The 24,056-nt window shown below is 42.6% G+C and overlaps 1 protein-coding gene across 2 annotated transcripts in view; it reads left to right on the top strand.

Moving 5' to 3' along the window:
• The window catches only part of UBE2F (ubiquitin conjugating enzyme E2 F (putative)), a 140,455-nt gene extending 117,341 nt beyond the window's left edge, over window positions 1–23,114 (top strand). For both annotated transcript variants that reach the window (XM_050916222.1, XM_050916221.1), the window contains one exon: window positions 21,787–23,114. In XM_050916222.1, coding sequence (XP_050772179.1) covers window positions 21,787–21,837 — 51 coding nt within the window. In that variant the 3' untranslated portion in view covers window positions 21,838–23,114. The remainder of the gene's footprint in view (window positions 1–21,786) is intronic.
• Window positions 23,115–24,056: the final 942 nt, after the last annotated feature.

The raw sequence follows: 24,056 nt of genomic DNA, 5'->3' as shown, positions 1-24,056 counted from the left end.
TGGATTTTTTTAAGAGCTCTGGCTGTCAGCTCTGGGTGGCTGGAGTTTGTGCATGAGGGCTGTGCACACCCAGGAGGCAGGGATAAAGGGGACAGCTGGAGCCCCACATCTCAGGCTCTCCTTCTGCCCTCCCCTCAATTCCTCACCAGGAGGTAGCCCAACCTTAGGCTCTCCTCCTTCCTCCCCATCCCACCCCCATCCCTCACCTGGAGGCAGCGGGAAAGTGATATTGGCAAATACCAGTTTTCACCTTGCCACCCTTCTCTGCTGCTGGCATGGTACTGCCTTCAGAGCTGGGTGCCCAGCCAGCAGCCACCGTTCTCCATTCTGCTTTCAGAGCTAGGAGATGATGTATGTACTTGTGGGGATAAATGACTACAGACACAAAGAAGGGGGGCCCAATCAAATATGTTTGAGAACCACTGCTGTAAAGGAATCTTGCTTGCAACCAACATCATGCTTCCACACTGTTCAGGGTGTTAGTGTTTTGGTTTGGGGGTTTTTGTTACCAATGGTTGTGCATTTTTTGTCATGGTGTAATTACAAAGAAAGACATTAACATGATTTTGCTAAACAGGCTCTTGTAGGCACTAATTTTTCTGACCTTTTTTCAGGACCTAATCCTTAATTCTCAGTATTGCATACTAATTGCTGTTACAGCACCAATAGAAAACTGTGTTCCTCTAAGCTTTCTTTAATGATAATTGAGGTCTAGGCATGTAAGTGCCTCTTAAATGACTGATGATTAAATTTTCCAGATTTACAAAAGCAGGGGTATGTAATGAACTGAAAAGGCATATATTTCTTATGCCTGCTGCTCCAAATACATGTATCCTATTAACTGCTTTTCCAAAAATGTTGTCTTAAATTATCACCTTTGCTCCCTCTTTAGAGTTTCACTTTTAAAAAAATTATTTTCTGCGACATATGCTAGTTTTTGAAGATATTAAACAGGATTTTCTCCCCCCACTGTCCATTTTACACTTTTGCATGATCTTGCAATTATAATGCTGAATTTCTGACATCACAATAATTCCATGGAAAAAAATTTGTCACAAACACAAGGTTATGACTTTACTAGAGGATCAAGTTAAACGAAGACAAGAGTTTGGGAAAGGTGGTGGCCTTTCACGGTACCTGCAGTAATAGCAAAAGAAAATAGCTGCTGAAGCACATTATTTGAAAAAAATGTCTGGGCATGTGAAAATTCCTCTTTAAAGGCCTGTATTTCAGCAGGCCTTTGGATTTTTTGTCCTCTTTATCAAGCTGCCCTGAAACATGCATATACGGTGGAAAACTGAATGGAGTTATTTCCCTTTTTCTTTTAAAAGTGACTTTAGGATTTGGTGAGGATGAGGAACTCTTGTAATTAAAATCAACCAGTCATGGTATCTGTGCAATTGAAACCTGCATTTTGTGTTCATATGAACCCACTGCTTGTATACAACCAACCTAGTTTTTTAAATTTTTCAGTAAGTCCAAGAATACTAGTGACAGTTTTGGATCGTGTAGACTTTCCCTCTTGTCCTGTGCAACCACCACAGGAAATATGGAGTTTGACACTATCCCAGTGGCTTAAAGTCTGGGCTTCATGCTACAGTGGTAGCATGTGGAGTCACAGTTACACACCACCTGAAGGAATCCACAGGCAAATGATAAACATTTCTGTCTGGCTGTTTTTCTGTGAATCTCCAAAAGGGTTTTGTGTGGTTAATCAGATTTGGGCTTTTCCCCAGCACGAAGATCAAATAACCACAGCTGATAGACCACAGTGGTGTCTTTACTTTTGTATTTACTATATGTTAGCATTATTCTCTGAGACATTTCTGGAGGAGACTAGAAGGGCTAGGGAGGAAATGCCAAACTATGAGAGGCCTATATTGGAACTAGCTGAGGATAGAGAAGTAGAGTCTTCAGATACTTTCATATGTCCAAGATTCGATTTCATATTTAGAGCCTTTGTTTCTGATTATAGGTTTTTTTGGCACTGGAATTACCTACACTCCATAAAATAATTGTATTGGATTTTAAAACTCCATTTTTTTATCATCAATTCTACAACATAAGAGTTTGGTCTATTAGTTTAAAGACTTGCTTTAATGTTTCAAACCTTCACATGCTAGAAGTGAACTTGATTTTAAAGGTTTTCAGACATTTTGTTTTCTCGTTGAAATTATGTTCAGTTGCAGTATTTTGTATCATTACAGTTTAAACTGTCACATTGATGGCAAAGGCCTTCTTTCAGTAAACATTCACCTTGGTGGTCATATTGCATTAGTTTATCCCAATAATATTTATTACAATAGGTCCTTCTCTTCTTCTGTAGAATTACCTACTGTGCATGGTGTTTTTCCATAGGAATTTTAGCAACTGCAAATGAAAATAGGTATTTGGGTTTTGACTGATAAACCTCCCAGTTTAATGAACTAGTTACTTTTCGTACATCCTTATGGTTTTTTCTAACTCTTCCCTCTTTTGTGCTGCACATGCATACTGCACACTTTAAAGCCCTCTTCTAATGAGCTTAAAGTGCAGTAAACAAGATAGCAGCGTATCTGCTAACTGTGCTAATGGATATACATAAGAAGGATTATACTATGACCCTTCTTTCATAAACATTGTAACTATGGATGGAACTTTACTTTTCTAGTTCAGTAAAGTTGATTTAAAGCTTTGCAGATGTGAGCTTTGTCCAGATAACAGCCGAAAATCCAAGGGAGACAGATCTTTATATAAATCGAAGCTCTTATTTTGCATTAGAAAACTCTTGTTTAGATAAATTTAGTTTGGGAAAGTAAGTAATTTCTGTACATTAGCATATGTCATACGTGTTGCATACATACTGGTTCATGGCTGTCTTGACTCTAAGGCCTGGTTTACACACAATAGGGTTTAGCTAGACAACTCTGCATAGTAGTCCAAGTGACATCTCCTCAGGTATTCTCTCCTCTGTATGCACACTAGGCAGATTGGCACCACTTGCTGCTTTGAACTCAATTACATGTGTTGATGCTTATGCGTCAAAAAAGAATATCTGAGTATTGGATAAAAGGAAGACATGGGAACATTGTCTGTCAGTAAAACAGATTAAAATGTATGCTCAGGACTCAACCACTCAGTGTATCAAACAGATCTCAGAAAAATATTTGGGCACACTTTTATTACAAACCCATAGCGAACAGCGAGAAAGAAAGTAATTCACAAAAGGGATTCCAAAAAAAACGTTCAGCACAAGTTGTGCTGCTTCCCTGAGAAGGGGGCTGCAAGTCAAAGGTGTATGAACTTGAGGAGTGAAGAATGGGCTATACACACTTTGCTTGTGTTCATTCGGCATAGGTAACCTCTTTGATTGTATGAGAGATCTGAAGATAACGTCAATAAGAACCGTTTCCTACCTTCATCAGGATGCTCAGGATGTTGCTCAAACAGCTTAAAATGCCACTATAATAGATAGCAGCAGGCAAGAGAGGTAGTTGGTTTCCTACTGTGGTCATTGGGTGGGTCAGAGTAGGTTGACACATGTGACAGATATGTCTGACTGTTATTCTCTAATTTGTAAATGTTGGTTATGAAAGCATCAACAGACAACAAATAAGGAATTGTTTCTGTATAGATGAGACGTTATGGGGTTGTTAGCTTCCCCATTAGAACTCTTCTCTGTGTCAAAGATCAATGTTCTCTCAATGTTCAGTTCAGTTCAGTTAGATTGTCATTGTGTTCTATAGTCACTGAAAAGACTGGGGCACAATCACACTATGTAGGTTGTGAGTTGCCAAAGCATCCATTCTAAATACTGTCTGAGCACCATTACTACTTCAGTCAGATTTGGGTTCTTCAGCAGGCTGGTTGTGGGTTTTATTTTCTTTTTGTTTAAGGCTTTTCTACCCAAACATACAGAAATCATTTGATGAGAAAAGAGCCTAAAATGAGTGTCCAGTAACTGATGCCAAGTTAGGTTAGTTGTAGCATTTTCTAGTTCATCTGAATATCAAACACTCGTGGTGTTTTCATTACCATTTCACACAACTATTGGAATGCAAAATTAATTGTAATGTTGATGCAAATGATAGATGTTTCTCTTCTGTGGAGGAATTTCTAAGGCAACGGCTCTTCATTCTTTGGCACATGAATATGAATTTTAGGATTACAAGGATAAATAAAGTTTTATAAATAAAACATATAACTGCTGACAAATCTTTATAATGTAACTTATTTAAATAGTGTCTGATCTGCAAAGTATCCTACATGCCTCATGCAAACCAGTTGTCTCTATTACATCAATACATTCTTTAAATTTAATTTTTTTTAAAACTTCCAAAAATATTTTGTGCCAAAAACTTTAGGCTATCAGCTATGGATAGATTTTCTAAAGAGCTTTGCAGCAGTTCAATCTCAGTTTCACAAAGGAATGTATTATAGTTTCCACATCAGAAGGAGAAAAACAACAAAATGTCACACATAGTGAGGGAAATGGCATTCTCCCCACATGCGCTGGCTTAAACAACCCAGCATAATTTCAATTTTATGCTAACATAACTGCAGCCAACTCTGGATATCCAGCCTTGAGTATCGGTAATGCTGTCAGTTCAGATTGAACCGGTTCATGATGATACAAAGTACTACCACTTCTATAAAAATGTAAAGTTGGCTTGATTCAGATGTACAGCTATTGATCCACTGAAGCCAGTCATAGCTGCATATGCTCAGATGTTCTTAAAATGAAGCCACTTCTAATCTAGGTGCTTAAATTGAGATTTAAGATCATAATTTAGGCATCCACACTGAAAATGTTGGCCTTAGTTTGCAGCTCTTATGGCTGCAGAGATGTCACTGAAAGTGACACAGTGCAGTGCTGCAATACAGACTTCTGCCAGCACAGCTGGGTCAGTCAGGGGTGTGAAGAGGTGTGATCCCTTACCCAACATAGCTATGTCAGCAAAAGCTACTAATAGAGGTCAGTTATAGTGGCAAAAGTGCAGTTTTGCCAGCATAACTAATTTCACTTGAGGGGAGGGGGATGCAGTGTGCTGTACCAACCAAAGCCCGGCTTTGCCATTAGAACTGCGTGCACGCTAGGAGTGCCTTACTGGCACAGCTATACCACCAAAGCGCTCCTAGCCTGAGTCTGCAGATAGAGCAAATGAAACATTGGCTCAGAACTTCAGTAGCTGACACCATCCATTAGCTTCCTGCAGGAATGGAAGGCCCTAATGCAGCACAACTGCTGTAGAGCCACGGCTTCTGGAGAATCAAGGGACTTCACATTGAGGCCCTTGGCATAGTGGGGGCAATGCAGAGAAGAACCTTCACTACATTGATCTTCACATCCAGTACGTGGGCTATTAAAATTGGCACTGTGATTTTGTACACCTTGCAAATGTACTAAAAGTTTCTAGGGGAAATCTATAAATCATTCCTTCATTGCTGCCACAAAACAACTCTTCATACAATTAAAATGTAATGTCAATGCTTTGAGATTCTTAAATGAAAACAGTTAAATAGGGTGAGGGGGACAATGACCAGGAAGAAATCTGAATTGGAAAAATACCTTACACCTCAGATAATTTTGCATTATTTCAAAGTATTCATTCGGATCTTTGTGTGTATGTGTATATGCAGTTTTGACAGGTACTCTTTTTTTTTATATGAAACAAAACAGAGGAAAGGTTTTTCTTTAAAGGTAGTATTTCATTAAGTCAGCTGGATAAATCTGCCTACTAGTTATCTCCACTTTTAAAACTTTTTTACAACTGAGTTGTTTAGGATGTCTGATCTTCTCTTGGTTAACATGCATAATTCTAAAGGACCCTTAATTATTTAGTTTAGCTGCATCTTCTGTAATAAAGATTCTGACATCTATTTCATTATCTGTCAACTGCAACTTGACCATAAATATTTGTTATTTTATTAAAATCATCTTGTTATTGACTTTGTTGCAATTTTCTGTTTTTAATGTGTTTTCCCCCAAAAAAATGGTTCTGGCCATTTCTATAGTCTATGAGCTTTTAACAAATACTTTGCCTGATTTATCTATTAAATTTTAATTGTGGATTTTACTGTAATGTAATGTTGGAAGATTTAACAATGTTCAGATGAGTACGTAGAGGGGCATGGAGATGGTTGTGGCAAGAGATGATGCCTGTTCTACTAGTTTGTATAATATTGTGAAAGGTCCACTGCTGTTTTAATTCTTCACAATTACAAACTGGAAAACATGTTATTTATTCCTCAATCTAAACAGTGGCAAATCCAAAAGAGCAACTGTGCACACACAGATTGTTCCAATAGCAAATCCTTTAGCGTGTTTGTGCAAATGCAAAAATTGAATGTAGACTGCAAGAAAGTGCAAATGGTTAATGGCTGTAAGTGAGGAGGGATTGCCAAACAATTAGGTAGTCTCTGATTGTCATGCTGTTTCTGCTTAGGGTGTCATGTTTGTGGTTGGGTTATTTTGTGGTTTGGCGGTGGTTTTATTTGTAATTAAGTGCTTATCAGTAGAGAACTCCTTGCCATTGTAAAATACTCCAAAAAATGTTAATTTCTAATCATTTTATAGCCCCGGCTCCAGAGTACCTTCTGTTCACGCTCATGCAAAGACCAGGATCACAGTAGCATTTCCTACTATTCAAGCATTTGTAGAAGTATATTGGAATTAAATTCCATCAGGAACTTTTCACTTCATTTCTGTATTTTTCAGTATATTCCTTCCGCCTCATTCCTCCAGGACTTATAATTAAGGCTACAAGTATGTCACGGTGGTCGGGGAAGTCATGGAATCTGACTTTCAGAGACCTCCGTGACATCGAGCACCCCAGCCTTTGCCAGCAGCGGGGGACCCTACAGATCCCAGCCTGGGTCAGGGGTCCCTCCCAGCCACTAGGCAGGGATGGGGGCTGCAGTGGGACAGGGTGCTGGAGCATCCTCTCTCCCCATTTTGTCAGGGATGGTTTTAGTAAAAGTCAGGGACAGGTCACAGGCCTTCCATGAATTTTTATTCATTGCCTGTGACCTGTCCCTGACTTTTTAGTAAAAATATCCATGACAAAACTGTAGCCTTATTTCTGATGTGTAGGTAATAGTCTTCCATTCTGTTAAATTCTCAGTTTATTGATATGCTGTATTGAAAATTTATACAGTAGTCACAAATATGTACAGTCAGTAGCTGTATTTCTTAGGCCATATTTTTTTAAGCTCAGTTCAGTTTCCGCATATCCTGCTATTGACATACGTGCATCAACTGAGATGCAGGTATATTGGTGTAACACTGGACTTTTTTTTTTTTTTTTTTTTTTTGCTATTACTTGTGCGATCATTTACTTAGAAACACTTGAGTTCAGTTTGTTCAATTTTCTGTTAATATGGTTGACTCATTACATGTAATCGTGGGTGGCCGGTATCAAAGGCCCGTTCACCCCTGGACCCCATCCTGCTTCCCAGAGCTGTGCTGCGGGCACTCTTGCTCTGTGGCCAGGGCCCCAGCCTGGGGTTAATGGGGGCCAACCTGCGGCCAGGGACTCTGCCCTGGCATTCCAGGACTAGGGAAGGGGGCACTCCACCTGGTGCTCTGGGGCTGGGAGGACCCTTGCTGCCTGTCCACCCTTCCAGGGCTTGGGGGTGGAGGGGTGTTCCTTGCCATCTTCCCACCCTTCCGGGACTAGGGAGGGGGGCGTTACCAGTCACAGCTAAATGCGAGGTGGAACAGATTGTTTAGCATAAGTAGTTAACACATTCTAGGTAACCATTCAAGGTAGGGTAGCCCGTTAACATCTCTGCAGTCCTAGGACAAAAAGGGGGGTTAGTGGGTTACATATTGTTGTAATAAACCATAAATCCAGTGTCTCTGGATAAATAAGCCCATGATTTTTAGTAGCTAGCAGAATTATGAGTTTAAGCTCCCAGGCTCATCTTTTAAAAGTGTTGCATCTTGCATTTAGCTGTGATGCTCAGAGTACCTTTCCCACACCTGAAGAAGAGCTCTGTTTTGCTCGAAAGCTTGTGTCTCTCACCAACAGAGGTTGGTCCAATGAAAGATATTATCTTCCCCACCTTGTCTTTCAGATAAATTTGCACTTGCAAGAGTACTGCATGCTAAAAATTAAACAAGACAAACTAAATTTAAAGAAAGTAAAACTACCAATAAATATGGAAAAATCCTATCATTTGGTATATTCAATGTATATTTAACTTAAGTTGCCCATACAGTTACACAGTTTTAAATAGATAATATTGTGGAATAGTCCATATCAGATATGCTGGACATGTTTCACAGTTTTCACTCTTTAATGAATTCTTATGTTTTTACAATGTTCATATTGAGGTTTCGTATTAACCAGTTTATAATGCAAAACATGTACACCTCTGATTATTATTTCTGCTTGATTGTTCAGTACTGCATATAAACAGATGTGAGCATAGGCAAATATACAATGTTAATAAGAAACTTTTAAACCATATGGTGTGCCTAAAATTAGTGTCTTGCAGTTGTGTAATGAGAACCTTCTGTTCGGTAGCCAGATTCACATGAAACGCAATCTGCTTAATATACTCTGGCCAATGCTGTCATTTCCTTGATCTGGAAGGTAAGCAGAAGTGACAGACTGCCTTTCTAGAGTATCTTTGCTGTATAGAGACTGTCTCTGCCTTTGATTAATGCAGAGAGCTTGTGTTCTGATATAACACTTCGGATTCATTGGTGAAAAACTATGGTTTTCAACTTCCTGTACTTTGCTGTTGCCACTTCTCTAATTCTTTCAGTAATGAATATGCAGTCATTTGTAATGGTTTATATGCATCTTCCTTCATCCTGCCTCTTAACTTTGTTTGCCTCTGACTGTTTGTTAAAGTGACTTCTCAGACTGAGGAGATGAGATGTAATAACCCCATGCTTACTTTATTTACGTGTGGACTGCAAAGCCATTTGTATTGTGAGCAGTTTCCATTGACTTAGGGCTTGAAGCTGATAGTGTTTTTACTCTAGATAGTTGCAAACAAAAAACCTTGATTCTTTTACAATATTGACTCCCAAAAATTAAAATGACCTTTCACTTTCATAGAGATTGACCTTTCATTTCTTCATGATTACCACCTCTTGGTTAGCTGAGGCCATGGCTACACTGGAGAGTTGCAGCGCTGGTGAGGGAGTTACAGCGCTGCAACTCAGTCTGTGTCCACGCTTGCAAAGCACAGCCAGCGCTGCAACTCCCTGGTCTGCCTCGGGTGTAGCGATTCCAGCGCTGGTGATGCAGCGCTGGTCATCAAGTGTGGACACCAACAGCACTTTTATTGGCCTCCAGGGTATTAGGAGGTATCCCAGCATACCTTTTCAGCCACTCTGCTCATCGTTTCACACTCCACTGCCCTGGGCTCAGGTGACCCCCCTCTTTAAATGCCCCGGGAATTTTAAAAATCCCCTTCCTGTTTGCTCAGCCAGGTGTGGAGTGCAATCAATCAATCAGTGACCATGCCTCCACGCCCCAAACGAGCCCCAGCATGGAACACTTCCGAGCCGCAGGACCTCATCAGTGTTTGGGGTGAGGAAGCTGTGCAGTCACAGCTGCGCTCCAGCCGTAGAAATTATGATACCTATGGGCACATATCAAAGTCCTTGCTGCTAAGGGGACATGAACGGGACGTGTTGCAGTGCAGGGTAAAAGTAAAGGAGCTGTGCAGAGCCTATTGCAAAGCCCGTGAGGGAAACCGCCGCTCAGGAGCTGCCCCCATGACCTGCCGTTTTTACAAGGAGCTGGATGCCATACTTGGGTGTGACCCCATTGCCAATCCGAGGAGCATGATGGAGAGTTCAGAGCAGGGAGAAGTGGGGGAGGGTGTAGAGGAAGCGGAGAGTGAGGCTACTGGGGTGGAGGGAGACACCCCGGAGTCCCAGGAGGCATGCAGCCAGGAGCTCTTCTCAAGCCAGGAGGAGGCTAGCCAGTCGCAGCAGCTGGAACTTGTTGGTGAAGAAGAAGCAGAGGAGCAGGTTCCCGGTAAGCAGATTTTATTTTTAGGATGGCAGTGTTTTGTGAGAGGAGGATGGGGGTTATGGCTGCCTTCCTGCATGCCTAAATGTGGAATAGCCCATTGATTTGGTCTATCACGTCTCTGTAATCGGCCTCGGTAATCTCTTGAAAAGTTGCAGCCAGAGCATGGGCAATGTGCTTGCGCAAGTTTATAGGGAGAACCACCATGGTCCTTGTCCCGGTCAGGCTAACTCATCCGTGCCACTGTGCTGCGAGGGGTGAGGGGAACATTGCTGCACACAAGGAAGCTGCATAGGGACCAGGGCGGAATCCACATTGCTGTAGAAGACCCTCCCTCTCTTGCCAGGTAACACGCAGCAGTGATATATCTGGCAGTAGAAAACCCTGTTGAGAATGTAGGGATAGTGTTCAGTGCAGGTTCCTGCTCTCTGCTTTCCCCAGTGCAGTTCCCAAAGTACCTGCTCTCTGCTTTCCCCAGTGCAGGTCCCTGCTCTCTGCTTTCCCTGTTGCACAGAAACCCCAGTGAGCCCTCAGGCAGTTCCCCTTCCCAGGTGAAGTCGCGGCAGAAACACTCACCCCATTGCTCGCCATGCCTTCGCTGGTGTGGCCTCTCTGTGCTATGTTAGGTATGTGGGAATGATGCTACAAAAAGTCTACAAACTCCTTCACTGTGTGATGATAAACAATGTAACCTCTGTGTATTAAATGTTTCTATTTATGTTTTTTTAAGTGACCTTCAATAATCCAGCAGTATCACCGCCTGCCTGACGGTTACAGAACTTGAGGAAAAATCCTCGAAAATCAAAAGAAGATTTGATCAAAGCAGTTATGAATCAGTACGCCAGAGAGAGTAAGATGATGCAGGAATGGAGAGAGAAAATGCATGAGTGGAGGCAAACACAAAGCAGGAGAAAGGAATTGACTACCAAGAAAAGCACGAAGCAGCTGATAAGCCTCCTGGCTCGCCAAACTGACTGTATGCAGTCTCTCATAGCCATGCAGGCAGATCGGTACCGTGGTAACCCCCACCCCTCCCAAAGCTCTCTCTTGTTCCCCAGTATTTGCACAAAACACCTTTCTCCAGCAGCCTGTTTCTTACCACCCCCAGCTGCCCCCAACACCTGTACGATCACCTACCAGCCCTGATAACTGCAACCCTTACCCTATGCACTCAACCCCCATCACGATGCAGCATAGTAATCCTGAAGTGCAGCAGGCATTGAACAGCAATCCAAGCAGGACATATTCATACCTCTGAATGTACAGTCCACCACCCTACTCCCCTGCCCTTTTATGTACTGTATTTTGAATAAATGATTTCTTGGCTTTTAAAACATTTTTTATTATTGCACAAAGTGATAAATACTGTACCCCAAGGGAAAAACGGGCACAGCAAAGGCACCAAACATTACTGTTGGCTTTCAGCCTCAAATTGCTCCCTTAAGGCATCCCTAATCCTTGAAGCCCTTTGCTGGGCCTCTCTAGTAGCCCTGCTCTCTGGCTGTGCAAATTCAGCCTCTAGGCGTCGAACCTCGGAGGCCCATTCCTCACTGAATCTTTCACCCTTCCCTTCACAAATATTATGGAGGGTACAGCACGCGGATATAACAGCGGAGATGCTGCTTTCCCCCAAATCTAGCTTCCCGTAGAGACACCTCCAGCGCGCCTTTAAATGGCCAAAAGCACACTCCACAGTCATTCTGCACCGGCTCAGCCTGTAGTTGAACCAGTCCTTGCTCCTGTCAAGCTTCCCTGTATACGGTTTCATGAGCCATGGCATTAAGGGGTAAGCGGGGTCTCCAAGGATCACAGTGGGCATTTCGACGTCCCCTACTGTGATCTTGCGGTCTGGGAAAAAAGTCCCGGCCATCAGCTTCCTGAACAGGGCACTGTTCCGAAAGATGCGTGCATCATGCACCTTTCCAGGCCATCCTGAGTAAATGTCAGTGAAACGCCCACGGTGATCCACAAGCGCTTGGAGAACCACAGAGAAACACCCCTTGCGATTAATGTACTCTGATGCCAGGTGGGGTGGTGCCAGAATAGGAATATGCGTCCCATCTATTGCCCCTCCACAGTTAGGGAAAGCCATCCACAATGTCCTGCACATTCCCCAGAGTCACAGTTCTTCTTAGCAGGGTGCGATTAATGGCTGTGCAAACTTGCATCAACACTATTCCAACGGTCGACTTTCCCACTCCAAACTGGTTCGCCACCGATCGGTAGCTGTCTAGAGTTGCCAGCTTCCAGATTGCAATAGCCACCCGCTTCCCCACTGGCAGGGCAGCTCTCAATCTCCTGTCCCTGCGTCGCAGGGTAGGGGTGAGCTCAGCACACAGTCCCATGAAAGTGGCTTTTCTCATCCGAAAGTTCTACAGCCACTGCTCGTCATCCCAGGCTTGCAGGAGGATGTGATCCCACCACTCAGTGCTCGTTTCCCGAGCCCAAAGGCGGCGTTCCACGGTGCTGAGCACGTCCGTTACTGCCACAAGCAATTTAGTGTCTTGCGTGTCAGGCGAATCAATATCATTGACTCCTCACTGTCACTTTGGAGCTGAAGGAATAGCTCAACTGCCAAATGTGATGTGCTGGCAACATTCATCAGCAAGGTCCTCAGCAGCTCGGGCTCCATTTGTAACAGAAATCGCGCTGCAGACTCACAATGCCGCCAAACTGCTTGGAATGTGTAGCAAAGCACCATGGGGCGTTGGAACAAGAAGCGGAAAGACCCGCACCCTTCCATCCCCTTCCCACAAGCCACAGCGCCAAAATGGGACGAGGTGCTCTGTTGGATAGCTGCCCACAATGCACCACTCCCAACAGCGCTGCAAATGCTGCAAATGTGGCCACACTGCAGCGCTGGTAGCTGTCAGTGTGGCCACACTGCAGCGCTGGCCCTACACAGCTGTACGAACACAGCTGTAACTCCCAGCGCTGCATAAATGTAAGTGTAGCCATACCCTCAGTACTGTTCAGTAAACAGGGCAATGAGCCCGGGAGTCCTGTAATACATCAAGTACCTGATTCAATGTTCTGAGGGAGCGGATTAATTTAATTTCATTATTATTACACAAGAACAGCCTGTGAAGATGAGTTGCAGTGCTGAGAGGCTTGAGTCTATGAAACTGAGCGTTCTTAGTGACTGCTGAAGAGAGGTGCTTTATGATTAGTAATATTTATTTGTACTATGGGTAGCTCATAGCATCCTTGATACTGTGTACAAATGCGAAAGGTTATTTTAATTTTTTTGTTCAATATTCAAAAAGCACCAAGCTACATCTGGAAAGGTGCTATCCTAGTCCCAAACAATTTCCCATCTGGGAACCATTCTGACAATTAGATTTGCATTGTCACAAAATATTTCCTGTATTTGTGAGGTAGTTTTAATGTGGAAACAGGTGTTTTTGTAACCATTGTTTAAGGCTCTTAAGTTTCATGTTTTAAAATAAAAAGCCAGCCAGTTAGCATTAACTGAGACTTTGTTGGCATGTTTAGCCCACATGGCAAAGAATTTGGTAGAGTTGAGGCCCTCTGGCAGGACACTGCTGCTATTTGGGCTGTAATTGGTCTGTGAATAGATGGATAGTCTTCCCTCTCCAGAGCTGTCAATCCTTTCTTTTCAATAGCACTACACATTCACTTTATATGAGTTCATATCCTTCCAATAACTTTATTTGCTTTATTTTTATTTCGTATGAGAATAAACCTGGCTGGAATTAATCTGATTCAGCAAGCGAATGGGTGAATTCTCTAGTTAAATGCCCTGATAGGGAGGGAGTTTTGTTTGACTCATCTAGGCAGGCCAGCTACAATGCTTTGAACAGTCTTGAATTATCCAGTGATTAATCTATTTTTGAACAATGGGGAGGTGAGATCTAACGTCCCTTACTGAAGAGGTGGGCAAATTTGTATTTTAATTAGAGCTTGTCAGAAATTTTCTAATGAAACAGTTTTGTTGGAAAATGCCAGTTCATTGAATCCAATTTTTTTTATGAAAGAGAATTGGGTTTGACAGACTTTTTCACAGAATCACTAGCAGCTGTGAAACTGACAAGAATGTCCAGCTGAGTCAGCAGCTGCCTCTCTGGGGAAACAGTTGTGTCTGTTTCTAAAATATCTTTTGATTCTTAAGCTTTCTGATTTGCAAGAAATTTTGACAAATTTGGTTTCATTCCAATTTGGAACGAAACCAGATTTTGAAATGCCATAACTTCTCATGAACTGGAAATCCCAAGTTTCTGCCAGCTCTAATTTTAATAGGGTTAGGAGATGACGTCTTAAAATCAGAGTTGTAGAAGGAATAGGTTAGTTGAATGCAGTATTCTGTTAAACTCATCAGTTCTTTCCTGTGAGAGGGAAGAGGACTGCATAGTTCTGAAGAGTCAAGCTGCAAATAAAAGACATGCAGTCCCTCTGTCATTTATGTGCAGTGAGGCCCTCAGCTCCTGATGCTAGTCAGACATGACATCTAATGATGGGTGCTTGTGATTTGTGTTATCTGGTTTTATCTTTTTGGAAACCTAGCTGCTGCTTCAAGTGCGGTGGATCCCTATTTCATTCCACTGATGGTGCGCATGCCCCCAGAGAATTTGAAAGCTGTGTCCACTGGCCTTCGCATGTACTCTGGCTCACCTCATGCCTCCCACTGAAGGGATAAAGGGCGGAGTGAATCTGCTGCCTCTCCAGTTCCTTCCCACGACTGCATGGTCCGCTTTAGACCCTTACATGTTTGCAACTTCAGTTTTGGTCTACAAAATACGTTTTTACGGTTTAGCATTACATTAGCCTCTTAAGAGGCCTGCCCATCCCTCTTCTTCTCCCTCCTCCCATCCGGTATTCCATTCGGGTACCAGACTCAGCCCAGGACTCTGGACTTCACACTATGTGCTTCCTGCTTGCAATCCTTCTTGGTCAGTGTCGACCACCAGTGCTGCCTATACTGCCTTGGGAAAGCTCACATCATGGTGAGGTCCAATATCTGCCGATTGTTCCCCAACTGTACCTGACAAGGCCGGGAACTTCATCTCCACAGAAACCTCGTGGAGAAGGCCATGAGACCCCAATCAGACCCAGGCCGGGGAACCCCCTCTCTACGTCAGTCTGAACCATAATCATCCTCATTGGAAGATTCTGAGCCAGCCAATGAACCACTCTTTCCTTACCCTACATATCCTCCACCATCAAAAAGGCCCATACCAGTTTGGGACCAACCTCTGCCTCATCTAACTCAGAGCCACTGGGACCCCATACCATGGGGTCCCCCATGCCCAACTATCAACCCCTTCTACTAGCCATATTGGGGGACTACTAGCCGTATTGGGGGACTAGAAACCAGTATCCCCTGCAGGGTCAATCCAACCTGCCAAGGAGCCACCCCTTGCTTCCCTGCTAAGGGGATGATCAGATCTGCCCCCAGATCTGGCAGAGGAGGAGGAATATTACACTAAGGTTCTGGCACTTCCATCATCCCTAGATGAAGCCGTGACTTCTAAATCCCCTCCCCCCTGAATTATTTCAGGCAGTTCAACTCTCTGCAAAGTTGTTGGAGAGCTTCTGATTTCTCTCAGAGATCCAAGACTTCCAGCACAAACTTCTAGACATCCTGCATACTTCTGGACCCAACAGAATAGCTCTCCCTGTTAATGAAGCCATACTGCAGCCAGCTAGCGCAGTTTGGCACATCCCTGCCACTTGTGCTCCTACTCCCAAAATGGCAGAGAAGCATTATTATGTGCTGGCCAATGGTGTGGAATTTTTGTTATCTCACTCCCTCTTAATTCACTTGGTCCATGCTGCTTCTGAAGGGGCTAGACAGCAACATCTCCAATCTACTCCTGCTGACAAAGAGGGCATAAGCCTGGATCAGCAGGGAAGACAGAGTCATGGCACCATGCAGCAGGGTTCCCTAGGAAGGTCCACAATACCATTGAGGACCTGCCCTTTGATGAGTCACACCTCTTCAACCAGAAGATGGACAAGTCCCTCCATACCTGAAGGATTCCAGGGCTTTCCTCCATTCACTGGGGATATACACATCTCCCTCTAAGAGGAAGTTCCACCGCACATCAGTCAAATCTACATATGTGGCTCAGCAGTTTTTCTATCAAGGTCCTATGAAACACCATGTAAAAGACAGAGGGTTCAAAAGTTCCTCTTCCCTACACCCCCTGCAACAGACTCGTCATCTCAACCCCCGGCTCAATGTTGTTTTTGATGGGAGCTCAAGAACCTCAAAACACTAAGCCCAAGACCTCCCAATCCCCACACCATTTGGGGGTTATCTATCACTCTTTTTCAACACAGACTGTTGATGCTGATCATCATCCACTCTGGCTATATGATAGTTTGCATCCCTACCTTCCACCCCCCAAAAAAACCCTCCCCACTCCCTTTCAGGGGGCCCTCTCATGACAGTATTCTCAAACAAGAGATGAATATCTTACTGTAGCGAGGAGCAAAAGAACATGTCCCTTCTCAATACCGAGGGAGAGAGTTTTATTTTACTTCCTGATATCCAAAAAGAAGGGTAGCTGGAGACTGGTTCTCAATCTCCATCATCTCAACCACTTCATTCCCAGACTCAGATTTTGCATGGTCACGTTGGCAACATTTTTAGAAAAGGGATGTGGATCTCAAGTCTTGATATGAATGATGCCTACTTTCACATAGAGATCCCACCCACAGACACTTTCTCAGATTCGTTGTAATCTCTGACCATTTTCAGTACAGAGTAATCCCCCTTGGAATAGCAACCTCCTCAGAGTCTTTACCAAGATATTCTTAGTAGTAGTGCTCCACATCAGATTTCATGGTCTCATTGTCTTTCCCTATCTTGATGGATGGTTGCTTCTTGCCAAGTCTCACCGAGAAGCCTCTCTCTCAGCTTCCATGATGTTACTACACCAATTCTCTTCACTAGGAGTCAGAGTAAACATTGAAAAATCTGTTCTCATCCTCCTACAAGCTCTGGTCTTCATTGGGGCAACCTTAAATTCTGTCACTGCAAGAGCATATCTCCCAAGGACAAGTTCCAGAGCCTGAACAATATAATAGCTCATGTCACAAGCAACCCTCAAGTACCGGAAAAGCCTGTCTGTCTGTCATAGGTCATACGGCCCCATGCACCTGTGTCACCCTGTTCACAGGACTCCACCTTCGTTGCCTTCAAGCTTCGCTGCAGTCGGTATACTGCCCAAGCTGTTGTTCCATGAACCACATGGTAACAGTTTAGGTCAGGGTACTGTCTTGTCTTCCCTGTTTTGGTGGGCAAATACTCATCAGGTATGTGTGTCCATCCCCTTTCTCCGTTCATCTCCAGACCAGGACCATTATTACAGATGCATCCAATATGAACAACCACACAGCGTAAGGTGCCTGAACATCTCAAGGATCCAGGGTGCACATCATTATTCTGGAGCTGCAAGCAGTATGGAAAGCATGCAAGTCCTTTTTTCCTTTCATCCACACTCACCATGTCCTTATGTCAGACAACGTCATGACTGTTGTCTTCATCAACAAGCGGGGGAATGAGATCTGCTTCCCTGTGTGCAGAAGCAGTCAGCCTCTAGAACTAGTTTTAGAGTAGTAGCTGTGTTAGTCTGTATCCGCAAAAAGAATAGGAGTACTTGTGGCACCTAAGAGACTAACAAATTAATTGTAGCATAAGCTTTCGTGGGCTACATCTCACGTCATTGGGTTCATGTAGTGGAAAATACAGACGATAGACACGTGTGTGCGTGTGCACACACACACATAACATGAAACAATGGGTGTTACCATACACATTGTAAGGAGAGTGATCAGTTAAGGTGAGCTGTTTGTCAGCAGGAGAGGAAAAAAAACTGTTTGTAGTGGTAATGAAAATGGCCTATTTCCAGCACTTGACAAGGAGGTATAAGGAACTGTAGTGTCGGGGAAAGATGAGCATGGGGAAATAGTTTTACTTTGTGTAATGGTCCATCCACTCCCAGTCTTTATTCAAACCTAATTTAATGGTGTCCAATTTGCAAATTAATTCCAATTCAGCAGTCTCTCATTGGAGTCTGTTTTTGAAGTTTTTTTGTTGTAATATTGCGACTTTTAGGTCTGTAATCGAGTGGCCAGGGAGGTTGAAGTGTTCTCTAACTGGTTTTTGAATGTTATAATTCTTGACATCTGATTTGTGTCCATTTATTCTTTTACAATGTACATGGCAGAGGGGCATTGCTGGCACATAATGGCATATACCACTTTGGTAGATGTGCAGGTGAATGAGCCTCTGATAGTGTGGCTGATGCGATTAGGTCCTATGATGGTATTTTCTGAATAGATATGTGGACAGAGTTGGCAACGGGCTTTGTTGCAAGGTTAGGTTCCTGCGTTAGTGTTTTTGTTGTGTGGTTGCTGGTGAGTATTTGCTTCTGGTTTGGGGGTTGTCTGTAAGCAAGGACTGGCCTGTCTCCCAAGATCTGTGAGAGTGAGGGATTGTCCTTGATAGGTTGTAGATTCTTGATGATGCACTGGAGAGGTTTTAGTTGGGGGCTGAAGGTGATGGCTAGTGGCAGTCTGTTACTTTCTTTATTGGGCTTGTCCTGTAGTAGGTGACTTCTGGGTACTCTTCTGGCTCTATCTGTTTCTTCACTTCAGCAGGTGGATATTGTAGTTGTAAGAATGCTTGAAAGAGATCTTGCAAGTGTTTCTCTCTCTTTCTTTCTGAGGAGTTGGAGCAAATGTGATTGTATCGTAGAGCTGGGCTATAGACAATGGATCGAGTGGTGTGGTCTGGATGAAAGCTGGAAGCATGTAGCTAAGTATAGCGGGCAGTAGGTTTCCGGTATAGGGTGGTGTTTATGTGGCCATCACTTATTAGTACTGTAGTGTCCAGGAAGTTGATCTCTTGTGTGGACTGATCCAGGCTGAGGTTGATGTTGGGGTGGAAATTGTTGAAATCATGATGGAATTCCTCAAGGAATTCCTCTTTTCCATGGGTCCAGATGATGATGTCATCAGTGTAGCCCAAGTAGAATAGGGGCATAAGGGGACGAGAGCTGAGGAAGCATTCTAAGTCAGCCATAAAAATGTTGGCATACTGTGGGGCCATGCAGGTACCCATACTTTAGAACTAGTGTATCCCCAATCAAGTCACCCTATCAGCAGCCTACCTTCCTGAGAAGCCAAATGTGCTTGCAGATTCCTTCAGCAGACCCTTTGTGGTCGACCATGAGTGGGAGCTCCACAATTTGTAACTGTGCAATATTTTCACTCTGTGGGGGACCCCGACCAGGGATCTTAGTCTCTCCAGCAAACAAAAATCACCACATATTGCTCCAGAGGAGCCTACATCACCACTCCCAGAGTGATGATCTGCTTCTTCCTTGGTCAGACCACTTCAACTATGACTACTTCTTCTGCCATGAGTTCTACACAAAATCCTGATTGCCCCCTTCTGACCCAGACAGTTCTGGTTTCCCAGCCAGGTACATGTCATCCCAACCACCAGTCATCCTTCCAACATTCCCCAAGCTTCCCGATCCAGTGGAATGGCTAGATCAAGCACCCCAATCTGTCTGTGCCACCTCACACTTGGTATTTGAATGGGCATCATCCTTAGAACATTCATGCTCCACTATCCACCTTCTGCTCAGTCTTTGCATGTACACCTACCAATAGATTCTGGAAAGGCTTAATAAGAACCTTCCCACCTACTCAGAAGCCTACCTCCCCAGTGGAACCTGAACCTTGTTCACTCAGTACTCATAAGTCACTCATTTGAGCCTTTAGCTACTTGCTCCATGTCCCTCCTTTCCTTGTAGCCATCACTTCAGCGAGAAGAACTGGCAATCTTAGAGTGATGATGGCAGATCCTGCATACACTGTATTCCATAAGGATACAGTGTCTTTACATCTATACCCCAAATTCACCCCTAACGTAGTTGCAGAATTTCACTTTAACCAATTCATTCATTTACCTGTGTTCTTCCCAGCACTGCACGCTTCCTCAGAGGAACAAAGACTCCACTCCCTCAGCATTTGGTGGGCATTGGCTTTTTACCTACAAAGAACAAAACCAATCAGGAAATCTCTGAAACTGTTAATCACTATAGCAAATATAGTCACAAGGCACCCTTATTTGTCTTCTCCACATTCAACTTTAGACTATATTCTTTGCCATATGCATATTTAATCTTCATTAACTTCATCAGACCACCTGAATCAGCCAACTATACTGTTTCATCTGCATAGTGAAAGTCATTCACTCATTTTTCCATTCATCTTAATACTTTTTTCAGTTATTTTAATCACTTGCTATAAATGTTGAATAATCAGTGACATACAACTGTGTCTCACTTCTCTCTTGATTACTATTGGATTTTATTTGTCACTCACTGTAATCACTATCTGATTCCAGTATAATTTTTTTTATTATTCTGAGTTCATATCCCTCAGTCCCTACAGATCGAACTATATTGAGCAAAGCTCTGTCAAATGCTTTTTGGAAGTCAGTGAAACACAAGTATACTGTTTTCCCCATTTCAATTGATCTTTCTGATATAAGCTTCAGGTTCATAATTGTGTGCTTGAAACTATATTGTTGGCTTATTTTCTTATTAGTCTTTACTTGTATTCAGTCTTGAACAATTTGCAGGAGTATCTTAGAGCCATGCTATACTAGGCTGATTGGATTGTAAAAAATACAGAACATAGCACTGTTCTTTTTAGGGGGATCTGAACATGCAATGAAATCGTAAAATCTTCTGGTAATTCTCTTGTCTAAGACATTCTTCGCCACCTCTGACAGAGCTTTCAGGTCTTCATCCCCTTGTACTTTTTAACAGTTAAGCTGGTATTACATCATAAGCTCATGCTTTTCTGTTCAGAAGTCTTTTTATTGGTACCATGATCAGGGCCGGCTCCAGGAGTTTTGCCGCCCCAAGCAGCCAAAAAAAAAAAAAAAAAAAGCCGCGATCGCGACCTGCGGCAATTCAGCGGGAGGTCGTTCACGCCGAGCAGGAGTAAGGGACCCTCTGCTGAATTGCCGCCGAATACTTGAAAGTGCTGCCCTGCTCTGGAGTTGCCGCCCCAAGCACCTGCTTGATAAGCTGGTGCCTGGAGCCGACCCTGACCATGATTTCTTGATCCATTATTGGCAGGCTAGTTAAGGTTTTTCAGGCCATGATATATTCTCACCATCTCTCATTCTTGTCTTCAGGGTCTGTCCGATATTGTCCATTTTTGTCCTTAAGGGTAATATTAATAATCTTTCTGTAATTAAGTCACTCTAGCAAACTATTACCACTTGTTACCACTAGATTAGTCTAGACAGTTAAGATATCACAACTACCGTATAAATAAGCGATTATGCAATTGTATAGAAAAGAGGGGAAAGTTATAATGTGCATGCCATCTGCTAATAGTGTGTTTCATATCATTCCCCATTTGATTAAAGACTCTTTCCCTCTAAAATGATATGACCATGGCTACATTATACATGATGACACATTCATAGTTAGAACCCATCTGATGGTAAAGGAATCCTGTCAGAGCTATTCAGACTGTACTGCTCTTGACAGGTGTCCATAGTCAAGTGTTACTTCAAGGATTCTAAGTGTGGTATTTACATATTTTTTCCAGTCACTTTTGCTGCAGTGTGAAAAATGCAGTCTCCGCCAGTTTTCAGAGAGATGCAAAGATGCTACGATACACATTTTTGCAAGACATATGTGTTTATGAGAGAGAACTGCAGACCAGCTTCCTTGAGTACTTAACATGGAGATGTCACCCCTCCAGAACTCTGAGTATGTGGTGTAATTCTGATTCTTCTTTTCTCTAGGAGGACTTTCGGAATAAAGTTGAAGATTACATTAAGCGGTATGCAAGATGATGAAGGAAGACTGATGGCAGGACCATGGATTTCAAACTATAGAGTTGTCTTTATAACTTATAAAACAACAACAAAAAACCCAGATTGTACTAGTCCTGTGTCCATGTTGTACTGAAGAAAAAAACTAATTTCGTAATTGTCCAAGGTAAATGGACAGTTCAACATAAATAAGGCAAGAAATTGTGTATGTTGGTTAAAACAAAAGTTGTTTGCTTCCTTTTAAAATGTTTACCCTTCTGAAACTGTACTGTATATCTTGTTGATGAAATATGCTTGAGAGTTAAAAGAAATCACTATTGAAGTTGTACTACACTTTTCTTCTTGCCTAGTAAAAATAGTGATGCGTTTCTGGAACACTTCAGGTTGGCAATAAAATGGTCTCGCTCTGAACCAAATTATACTCCTATTGCCTTTCCTGGAGCAGAAATAATATCAGCTTTTCCCAGGAGTCACTAGAGCTTGTCAGAATGCATAAAATCAACTATCTAATACTGAAAATCTAATTATATTTAATCTAAGTACATTTTGGCACAAATTTGTGACTTGTACATTGCTACTTTGAGTTTGAGCTACAATACTTTTAGTTTGTATTGTTTGTGCAAAATAGTGAAGAAATATAGGCTAATTCATAATCTAAAAGTCTAAATTTGTAGTATTAGGGAAAAAATTATATATTCTGTGCAAATGTACCCAACGGCTAACTTTTCATAACAGGCCTTTCAGATCCAGATGTGGAGAGGAAATTTTTGGAGACTTACATAAATTGACAATGCAGTTTGGATTAATTTTCTGGTGAATGACTCAGGGTGTTCTGTAACCCTGTGCCCTTGAGCACAACATACTGACAGCGCATATAACACACTGCACCGTTGTTGTTGTATTATTCTGTGAGCCTAGGTTTTATTTATTTTTAATTTTGCAGAGGGAGGGATTATGCTGAAGGAGTGATGCTATAATCCCTCTTCTTGTAAGTAGCTGAATATCAAAGAAGAGTAAGGACATGTGAATAGATTCTGCAGAGAATCTGTTCAAAGTTAATGGCATGAAACACTTGGAATCAGTGCTGTGAAGAGCATTGTGTATTGTCTACTGTCGCTCCCTATTGCTCACCTATGCTAATCAGAATGATGCTCAATATCCTGTTTGGCCTAATGAAAATGAATGGATACAGCCATAGACATCTCAATGCATTGCATGGTGGGATCAGAGAGTGGAAATGGATTTGATTCAAGTTTTTATAAATAGATGGAGCAAAAAAATAAATGTTTGTGGTTTCATACAGACAAAGTGTGTGTGTGTGACACTTTTACATTTTGCACCACCTGGAAGGCTACTTGATTCTGCTTGTCATCTTAGTTTCTCATCATTGCTCTTTGTTAAATGCTGGGGCTTTCATTCGCCAGTGAAATTACCTGCTGACTATCCAAAACCAGTTACTAGATCACCGGCACATTCTAAACTTAGGTAATGCATTCTTAAAGTAAGTCTGCTGCATGTGGCTGGACCCTGAAAGTTATACAGAGCCCTAGTGACTTCAGTAGGACTCCAAGGATCCAGAGCAGCTTGCAAGAGGGGAGCCACACTGAGATTTAAAAATAAAAAAATACTAAAAAGCTGCTCTGTGAGAATATAGTGTATCCCTCCTTAATTAAAGTAAAACCTGGATAATGCACTATTTTAACACTAGATGCAGAAAATCTTTAATACTCATTCCTACCCAAAATTATTATTATTTCCAAAATGCATTTCAGGAAAGAGGCAGCGTACTGCTGCTGTTCTTAAAGTTGTATAGAAATAGGATTCCATTATGTTAATAGAAAATACTGAAAGAAGCTGTGCCCTAAGCACCTCCGATACCCATTCTTCTATGATAGGCCATGCACCTGCCAGGAAGAGGGGAAAATGGTGCAGTTTTCTCTGAGCAAGCAAGTGCAGGCTTCTCTCCAGAATCAGTGAGTGTACCTTGTACCACTGAGTGGCAGATGACTGGAAAAGGGAGTGTTTCTTCACACAGGCAGTTTGTCATGAGGATACTTGGTATTAATGCATGTCAGTCACCATGCCCAGCACTCCATAGCCAAGCCTAATATTAATAATAAATTAATGCTCCAGTTTGTACACAGACACTAGTATTGCAGTTCTGTCTGTAACAGAACTGGTCAGGCTGCCTGTGCTAGGCTGTCCAGCAGATTCTTTGGATGGTTTTAAGCTTCTGTGGA

The sequence above is a fragment of the Gopherus flavomarginatus genome, chromosome 10 (genome assembly GCF_025201925.1).
Source record: "Gopherus flavomarginatus isolate rGopFla2 chromosome 10, rGopFla2.mat.asm, whole genome shotgun sequence".
NCBI lineage: Eukaryota > Metazoa > Chordata > Testudines > Testudinidae > Gopherus > Gopherus flavomarginatus.
The sequence above is the reverse complement of the archived record's forward strand: the minus strand, read 5'-3'. Positions and strand labels throughout refer to the sequence as shown.